Source organism: Nestor notabilis, unplaced genomic scaffold (genome assembly GCF_000696875.1).
Source record: "Nestor notabilis isolate BGI_N333 unplaced genomic scaffold, ASM69687v1 scaffold7961, whole genome shotgun sequence".
Lineage (NCBI taxonomy): Eukaryota > Metazoa > Chordata > Aves > Psittaciformes > Psittacidae > Nestor > Nestor notabilis.
Window position 1 is genome coordinate 26969 of NW_009915088.1, and position 10057 is coordinate 37025.

Consider the following 10057-nt stretch of genomic DNA (forward strand, 5'->3'; position numbering starts at 1 on the left):
GGTTTTGGGCCAGCCTGGTTTGGTGGAAGGTGTCCCTGCCTGTGGCAGGGGTTGGGACTGGAGGAGCTTTAAGGTCCCTTCCAACACAAACCATTCTATGTCTATGATTCTGTGATTACTGCTACTTGTTAAAAACAACAACTGACCAAACTACTGGTCATTCCACCAATACTTTGCAGAGCTTCAAGAAGAACAACCAAGGCAGGATGCCCACTGCAGGTTTAACAGGACTAAACACACACTTTTAGACCCACTACCCTGAACGCCCAGTTTTCTACACAGCCTTCTGCCCCCCACCAGCCCAAAGACCTCTGGAAACGCCTGTCACTGTCTGGCCCATTGGCTCTCCCCACCCTGCCCAGGTAAAGCACCAGCTTGGCATGGTGGGATTGATGTCTGGTGCAGACAAACACCTTACGGGTACAAGCTGCTGGATAGGGGAACAGCATCTGTTCCATCCTCTAATTGAACATGACAGCAAGGAAACACAAAGCCAGAGCCTCAAGAAAACACAGGTTTTTGTAGATAAAAGTGCAAGTGAGAACACAGAAATTCCCTTTCCAAAGAGCAGTAATATTTTGTTTTCCTTGAAAAGAAAAGAACCTCCCTCAGGGCTTTTTTATTGCAGCAGAGAATGACTGTGCAAGGCAGAGGCTTTAATTACAGGAGCTAATTTCAGTTGCAAAGAGGCCAAAAGCAAAAGGCTCCATTAGCAGTGCTCAAGCTCCCTTTCGGGCAAGCACCTCACCATCATCCATTAGGACAAGTGGTGCCAGATCACACCACCCCACTGGGGCAGGAGCCCAGGGAAGGTGTCCCAATAGCTGGGGAGGCATCGCCCCACATGGTCCCGTAACACAAACACTGTTATTTTGTATTGCAATTACCAGTAATTCCCATCATCCCCTCGCTTTCCTCCATGGAAATGCCACGGCTGGTGATGGCAACATCACCTACTACCACATCTAGTGCCCATCTGGAAAGATCTGGGCTCTCCACCATGCAAGTCAAGATGTGCTTCTTAAGAAAGGATTCTGCTGCCTTGACTGACCCATGCGGAGTCCTCACTGTGAAGCTGCTGAGGAGGACAAGTCCCAGAGCAAAGTGTTTCCCACCTTGCCATGAGGGTATGGGGAGAAAATCAGAAGGGTCAAAGCCCAACTAGAACTTAATCTGGCTACTGCTGTGAAAGACAACTAAAAATGTTTCTATGAATACATTAGCAACAAAAGGAGGGCTAAGGAGAATCTCCATTCTTTATTGCATGTGAGGACAACATGGTGATAAAGGACAAGATAAAGGCTGAGGTACTTAATGTCTTCTCTGCCTCAGTCCTTAATAGCAAGACCAGTTGTTCTTGGGTACCCAGCACCCTGAGCTGGAAGATAGAGACAGAGAGCAGAATGAAGCCCCCATAATCCAATGGGAAATGGTCAAGGACTTGTTATGCCACTTAGACACACACAGGTCTATGGGAATGGATGGGATCCACTCAAGGGTGCTGAAGGAGCTGGTGGAAGTGCTCACCAAGGCGTTTCCATCATTTCTCAGCAGTCCTGGCTCACTGGGGAGGTCCTGGTTGACTGGAGGTTACCAAATGTGATGCCTATATACAGGAAGGGCCGGAAGGAGGATCCAGGGAACTACAGGTCTGTCTGTCTGACCTCAGTGCTGAGGAAGGTTATGGAGCAGATCATCCTGAGTGCCATCATGCTGCACATACAGGATGACCAGGTGACCAAGCCCAGACAGCATGAGTTTATGAAAGGCAGGTCCTGCTTGACTGACCTGATCTTCTTCTAGGAAAAGGTGACCAACTTAGTGGATGAGGGAAAAGCTGTGGATATTGTCCACCTGACTCTAGTGAAGCCTTTGACACGGTTTGCAACAGCAGTCTCCTGGAGAAACTCCTGGATGGGTGCACTGTTCACTGGGTAAAAACCTGCCTGGATGGTGGGGCCCAAAGAGTGGGGATGAATGGATTTAAATCCAGTTGGCAACTGGTCACAAGTGGTGTTCCTCAGGGCTCAGACACCCTGAAAAAAGACAGTGCTTATGCCTTGGGTCTTCCTCTTTGCTTTACTGAAGGCTTCTTAAGAGCAAAGACAGAGGTTCTCCATCAAGGCAGCCAGCCAGGGGCTGAACTAAAGGCCAGGCAAGGCCCAGGTGGGCTCTTGCTCTAAATGCACAAACCAGGCTGAAGTCCCTGCTGCTTTTCAACTTCATAATCACAGTTTGACCCCACTGTTTTCAGACTGACTACAACACTCATCACTTGTCTTCTTTCAGTTGTTCAATGTGTGTTGCTTTAAAAAGAAAAAGAAAGGCAAAAAAATAAAGCAAAGCTTCTTTGTCACTAGCTGATGACAGAAACAAGACATCTTGGAAGCCACCCCACTCCTCTGAGTCCCCAGCTCACCTCTCTCCTCCTCCTTTCACAAGGAAAGTCTGAAGTGATGGCTTTGCTTAAAAGCTTTAGATGGCATTCTTCAAAGCAGGGTTTCTGCTCCAAGACAGCTCTCCACAGAGCAGCATAGGGTAACTACTAGCAGAACAAGCCTCCAGCCCCTGCCAGGGTACCTGATGGATCCCTTTTAAGTGAACCAGGCTTGCTTTTTCAATCATCCAACTCATCTTTTTACAAAGAACTCACAGAGCTGCCAATCAACATGGCTGCAAGCCTGCATATACACACTGAGTATCAAAACCTGAACAACTCAACCGAGGACACCTGAACAGTTTTGACAGAAGAGCATCTTGCATCAAAACTGGTGTGGGCAGCACATACCATGGCAGCCCAGCACTGCTTTAACAAGCCTTAAGCCTTACCCCTCTATATTTTGTGGTTCTCATCTTTGCTGCATGTCAAGATGGATACAAATACTCTCTTTTTGCTCTTCTGGAGAGGCAAGACCTTGGGTTTGTCTCATTAGACGCCTTCAGATACAGTACCTTGTTGTCAAGGTCAAAGAGGTAGGAGTCCTCTTCACGGACGTCTGCCTCCGAATCGGATATCAGCTCACCAACGTACCTGCAGACAAACAGGGAAGGCAGAGATAAGATGCTCATGCAATCACAGGTTTGGGTTTAAACTTCTCTTTCTGAGAAGACTGAAAGAAAGGGATACAGCCCAGCCACATGTGGCAACCCCCAGCCTTACAGCACAGGTCATGTCAGACCCACCCAGGCAAACTGCGCTTTGCCAACTTACAGCAGCTAAAATCTGGCTCCGAAGTCCATCTTTTCAGGACAACACTTTCAATATTAAAACTGGAGTCTTACTTCCAATAAAATTTACTTCTTCTCTGAGGACTGTCTTTCCTTCTGCAAATCTCTTTGTTGGCCAAGATCAACACATTAATCCAATTCTCCTTCTGTTCAGACTCATGTCCTGGCTCTCCTGTACGCCACTGCAGTGCTTGTGCTGTTTACATCCCAAAGCAAAATGGTTGTGTCTGTTCCTCCTGTATTTTTCCAGGGTGTTTTAACTGATTACATAGGCTACCTACCTTATAAAGGTTTGGTTTTGAAGCCTTAGGTCTAACCTAACCTGGCAGGATCCCTGGAAGGATCCCAGCTTCTTCCTCTATCCCTCTTGAACCGGAATAAATCAGAACTGTGATCCAGTAACAACCACCTTATTGTAAAACCACGTGCAAGGAAGATCACAACCAGATCGTCTGAGCACCACGATGCACGTGCTGCATGGCCTGGCTTGCTGAGAAGGACCAAATACACCCACAACCGTCCACCCCCCAGACAGATGCTGGTTTTGCTGCAAACCCTCTTGGTGCAGGAGTCCCCACTGTATTGGTGTTCCCACATTTGTCTCCCTGTCTCCAGGTTAAACAGTTTTGGACTGTCAAGGTTCAACATTTCCTGCCCTGACCTGCCTGCAATCGAAGAGACACAAAGAAGAGGTACTGAGCCAGAGGGAGGATATGAGAAAGGAGCAACAGCACAGTAGTACCTAATTCTTCCTGGCCTGCACTGCAATGCTAATTAATTATAAGCAAAGGATTCACAATATGAATAAATGAATAAATGAATATTTTGCAGCATCAACAGAGATCCCATGATCAGCAGCCATTATCCCAGCATTCCTCTGCAGCTCCCAAGGCATTTCCAAGTGTTAACCAACTGTATCCATTTCCCCCTCTGGCTCGAGGCAGCATTTAACTCCAGGGCTGGGACAGAGGAAAGCCACAAAACATCAACCTGGAGAGGACCTATTCCATGACAAGTGATCATCTGGCAGCAATTTCCAAATCTGAGGGATCTGGTCAGAGCAGGAGGCTGTCACTGTGTGTGATTCTCCTCTCTGCCTGACTACATCTTGTTATTTATGAAGCACTACTGGAAATCACACGCTCAGAGGTGACCTAGAGCAATAGGAAGATGATGGCCAGAGATAATTGCTGTAGCATGACACGGTAGCCAGCAGCAGCTAAGAAACAGCTGAATAATGCTGCATGGAGAGTGCTCTGCTCAGGGACAGCTACTCCAGGTTTACAACTCAGTGAAACTAAAAACCACAATCGAAATAAAAACTGTTGGTCTGATGTTCCTTTAAAGCCAATTCCTGTAACTCATTTCCTTTCCAGGACTGCTTACAAATACAAACAGTTCCTTTATTTCCCAGATCGAAAGTTAGGGAGGGATGTGCAAGAAGCCCATGTTCCTACACAAAAAAAGAGCAGGAGCATCAGTCGCTTCATTTAAGAACTCACAAAGTCAAGCCAAAGTCTTTCTTCTCAGCATGACATTCAGCATGGTGCTGGCAAGTAACTACATCTCAGAGTTTTACCTTGCCACTCATCACTTCCAGACCAGAGGTCACTCCATGCAAAAATCAAGAGCAACAACAAGTTCCCAGCACAGGCTCCAGGGTTTTCCATGCAGTGTGGAAAATGGGACACATGGGGCTTCTCAGGCTGAAGGGGTGGCTAAAACACCTGGCTCAAATGCAGCTGGTATCTTACTAAAGCATCACTCTTTCATACAGAAATGAAACCACATAACGGACATCCACAGAAAGGAACAGACTAGATCCTCACAAGACTCTGCTTTCTGCACCCCACTAATACACTGCTTCTCTGATAAAAGCCCTGAACCAAGCTATGCCATCTCCAGGGCAGTTCCATCACCTCCCAACTGAGCATGAACAGAGCAGATCCAAACAGCCCACAGCAACGTCACCACAGGAAGAGCCACAGCAACCTCTGAGCACTGACAAACTGGGAAGGCAGGGAGAAACCTGCACATGAGCACACTCCTGAGCATCTGCGAGTGGAAGAGCCTAAGAACACTGTGGGAGCCTAGCAGGGCAGGGAGGAGCTGCTGCTTCCAGGACTGTGCTGAAGGTACCAGAGACTGTTAGCAGGAGGCTCCAGAGCAGTTGGGAGTCTGGAGCTGACAGGCTGGAGAGGTGGGCCCATGCAGACCTCATAAAGTTCAACAAGACCAAGCACAAGGCTCTGGTGAGACCCCCCTGCAGCCCTGATCCAGCTCTGGGGAACAGCACAAGAGGGACACGGAGCTGCTGGAGCAAGCCCAGAGGAGGCCCCGGAGCTGCTGCGAGGGCTGGAGCAGCTCTGCTCTGGAGCCAGGCTGAGAGAGCTGGGCTGGGTCAGCTGGAGAAGAGAAGGCTCCTGAAGGGGACACCTTAGAGCAGCTCCAATGCCTAAAGGGGCGCCAGGAAACCTGGAGAGGGGCTTTGGACAAGGGATGTAGGGACAGGACAAGGGGAATGGCTTCAACCTGCCAGAGGGGAGATTGAGATGAGCTCTGAGGCAGAAGCTCTTCCCTGGGAGGGTGCTGAGGCACTGGCACAGGGTGCCCAGAGGAGCTGTGGCTGTCCCATCCCTGGCAGTGTTCAAGGCCAGGTTGGACACAGGGGCTTGGAGCAACCTGCTCTAGTGGAAGGTGTCCCTGTCTGTGGCAGGGGTTGGAGCTGGAGGAGCTTTAAGGTCCCTTCCGACACAAACCAGTCTGGGACTCCTTGACTCCACAGATTAGCTGGGGCTGGGGAGCCCTGGGGCCACTGGCAGGGCTGACTGGCACTGGAGCTTCACTCCCAGCCGCCAACTGCTCTGAGCTCTGAACGCTGCTAAACGCTCCCTGAAGAAGCTGCTGTAGGGTGCCAGAGCGACAGCCCAGAAGCAGAAACAGAAAGGGAAACCACTGTTGGGTGATTATAGAGAACAGCTGAAAGGTTTCTGAAGCACAGACCAGGCTGAAAAGTTGTATGTGTGTGAAAAAGGCATTTACACAGAAACAGTCAGGACCAGCAGAGCTTTGCAAAATGAAAGTGCTGTGAGAACTATTCCAGACCTGCCCTCCACGCAGGCAAACGTGAAAATCATGGAATAAAGTCATCCTTACACCAGTACAATTATCATCCTACCCAAGCAGAGTAAGAACTGCTGTATGAAGCCACTATCTGCTCAGGGCTTTAATCCAGACTTTCAATGCAAAATGCTCTTTCACAGGAGCTGATCCCAGCAGCTGCTGTGTGCAAGCGACCCCCAAACACCCCTGGCAAAGGGGTTTCTTTGCCAGAGATGAGGAAAAAAAGAAACCAAATCTAAGGGTTGCTCGTGAAGAATCACAGGAAGGACATGAGTGCAGCTGGAGGAGAGGAGAACTGCATGTTGGTGTGTTGAGTAAATAACGTGTGTGTGTGAGAGTGATGGAGATAAGGAGGAACATGCATGGGCAAGACACATATTAGCTCAGCTTTTTAGTATGCAACTTATTATTATCTAATGATGAAGATGATACTGTCAGCAGCTCCTGGCAAGGATGGAGGGAAGAGTTAAGCATGGTCATGGTATCTGTACCCCATCAGCTCTGATGTGCTCCACAATGTGCCCATCTGTGTCCATTACACTGTCAGGGCTGCCTTGTTTCCCAGGGCTGCCAGTTCACCACTGCCAATACCTCTTGTGCACTTAGCATTCCAGTAGGATTTGGTAAAGTTGGTGCCTTTTTGCTTTGGGAGCAGTTTACTTGCAGGCTCTGGCTCATCTCTGGATGCTGAAAACCAGGGCAGTGGGATCTTTGGTACTTAACAGAAAGCCCTACCTGAAGACAGACTTGGGACACTCCCCACAAACAGCAGTTTTAAGCTTTACCTCTGCACAAAACATATTCTTATCTGGCAGCTCCAAACATGGAAGAAATATTTGGCCAATGCAATGCAGAATTGTCTTAATTCTACAACAATCTTCTGCAATCCCCTGCCCCAATTCTATGAAACATCAATAACTAATTCTAAAAAAACCCAGCACCTATTTCCATGAAGGGCACGAGTCCAGCCTTCTTTACAAGGTGTCAACTCACTGTAGCATTGAAATGAAGACAACACTTCCCAAAACATCTATAGAGCAGATATACCACTTTAAAGCCTGAAAACGGCAAGGCTCAATGGCAGTTTGTTCCCTTGACACACATCTGAACATTTTTGTTCTTAAATACTTTACTGAATTAGGGCTGACACATGCTTAACACCAAGTGCTTTATTGTTTTATTGAATAAGACCAAAGCCAGAGCTGTGACACTGGAAAACCTCTTGAGAAGTCAGTATTGAAGCAGACAAAGATCCCACAGAAAGAAGTTGTTCCCAACTGCCTTGACCTGAAGTGCCCCCTGGCCACAGTGAACACGTGAGTTGAGCACATGTGCAGCACAACCCAAATGCATTTTCCCCTCTTCACTTGTGTTTCAGAGGGGTAAGAGCTCAGCACAGACCCGAGCAAGTCAGAGGGGGAATGGAGAAAGCTCCACACTATGAGGAAAAGGACAGAGCAGGAAATGGAGTCAGGGAACTCTATTCAAATTGGCTGAGGGCCTGATGCCAATATGTTTGGTGTGAAAATCTCTCCTTAAAGAGCAGCAAACCACCCCGGCCTCAGGAAGCGATGGGCTTGTGGGAGCTACTGAAAGCTGAGGAACTTACTCGCACACAAAGGTTCCCAGAGGAATGTCCTGCATTGTTCGCACACCCCAGCCCATCTTTTGTGTCCGATAAAGCTGCAATCGAGTCCTGGAAAGAGGAAAAGAAGACCCATCAATAGCAGTACTGCACAAAAAGATGATGAACTTTCATAGAGAGATAAGCACAAAAGACAACAACCTTCCTTCAAAACAAACTCAAAGCTGATTTGATACTCAACCCCCAGTTCTCACACTGGCACCACTGTGGGAACGTTCCACTCCCACCACTGCTCTGAGAATGTGGGCAGATAATTCTTCACTATGAGTGTGGTAAGACACTGGTTGCCCAGAGAAGCTGTGGCTGCCCCATCCCCGGCAGTGTTCAAGGCCACGTTGGACACAGGGGCTTGGAGCAACCTGCTCTAGTGGAAGGTGTCCCTGCCCATGGGAGGGGGTTGGAACTGGATGAGCTTTAAGGTCCCCTCCAACACAAACCAGGCTGGGATTCTATGATGGAAACTGCCTAGGGACAAGGGACGGGCACCCATCACCCCTTTCTCCCTGCCCAGCTGCACCTTGCTGGGTGCACCCCTCAGGACTGGGGAGGAGGGTGTGGGAGTGGATGCTCCATGTGGTTACACCACTGATGTAACTGACGTAGGATACCAGAGTCTCACCACCAGCATTTCTTTTCCCTTCCACGCACTCAGGAGAAGGCTGGGAAGGTGGAAGGGGACTTAAGGCAGTGTAGCTCTGCAGGGAGGGTGCTGCAGGGGGAAGGCAGGGACCTTATGGTGAATTAGGAACACCTTAAGTGCTCTGCTCCCTTTGCCCTCTGTAGAGGCCAGTGCATTTAGCAACTCCATCATATCCAGCTCCGTGGCTGAAAGACAAGGAAGAAATGCTGCAGCTTGAAACTTCTTGGTGTAATTGCTGCTCCGTGGAATTTTACTGATGGAGTTTATAGGCAGAGAAACAATCCTGTAAGTCCTTGTGCCTCCTGCTCTGCCAGAACTTGAGTTAAGTGCAGGATGAACAGTCTCCAGGGCCAGGGAAGGCTCATGCTGTCCCTTAGGGAACCAAAACCCACTCTCAGCAACACTGTTATCAGAACAAAGAGAAATCTGATGTTCACCTTAACTTCACCCTGTTGCTTTTCCCAGTATTTCTCTTCCCTCTCCCCCTCCTGGTACCACCATAAGGTCAAACCAGAGGCTGTGCATTTTCTTGTATTTGCTCCCAGCTCCTGAAGCCTTCACCAAGGTAAAACACGACTTCATGAGAACAACCAATCTCAGAGTGGTGATAACACTATTTCAGGCTTGAGGAAGCTCCCCATGTTTTGCCTCAGCCATCACAGCACAGCATCAAGCTCAGGTTCAGGCTCTGCTGTCGGGGCTGAAACAAGCAGCAGCTCCGATCCCAACTTCCCAGCTAAGCAGGGTCATCCTGCCTGATAGAAACGTGTGCTGTTGAGCAGAGTTAATTTGGAGCAAATCTCATCAAGGAAGCACTGAAATGGAGCGGGAACACCCATGTGTCACACTGCAGCCCAAATGCAGGGGGTTTCCTCCCCAGGGACCTCAAGCACAGCTCTGCCAAGCACCCTACTGCAGGCTCCCCAACGCAGCCGCTCTCCCAGGCTCATGCCTGGGTTTCCAACACTTCCCGACTTTCAGAAAACACTTTGGCAAAGCAAAAAAACAACAGCAACAGCACTAGGTGTACATCTCCTCAATCAACACCCACAGAGACACCGGAGCTCTGGAGCTCAGCAGGGAAAGCCAGAAGGGGTGAAGTTCTGTGGAAACACAGCAAGCTACTTCCTTACTTATTCTTAATACTGCAAAATGTCATTGAAACTCCAAGGCCTGCAAATCAAAGTGTTGTCAGCACTACAAAAACTTTGCAAAAGTCTTTTTTCCAGTGTGATTCCTTCGGACTTAGTGGCAAACTTCTCCACAGCAGAGGTCCAAAACAGCTCCAACCCCCTGCCACAGGCAGGGACACCTTCCATGAGAGCAGGTTGCTCCAAGCCCCTGTGTCCAACGTGGCCTTGCCAGGGATGGGGCAGCCACAGCTTCTCGGGGCCCCCTGTCCCAGCACCCCAGCAACCTCA

The 10057-nt window shown here is 49.0% G+C and overlaps 1 protein-coding gene across 2 annotated transcripts in view; it reads right to left on the reverse strand.

The window, feature by feature from the left end:
* Nucleotides 1-10057, reverse strand: part of EHMT1 (euchromatic histone-lysine N-methyltransferase 1) — a 35121-nt gene that overhangs the window by 1756 nt on the left and 23308 nt on the right. For both annotated transcript variants that reach the window (XM_010023950.1, XM_010023949.1), the window contains 2 exons: nucleotides 7961-8047; nucleotides 2953-3031 (listed from right to left, as the gene is read on the reverse strand). In XM_010023950.1, coding sequence (XP_010022252.1) covers nucleotides 2953-3031; nucleotides 7961-8047 — 166 coding nt within the window. The remainder of the gene's footprint in view (nucleotides 1-2952; nucleotides 3032-7960; nucleotides 8048-10057) is intronic.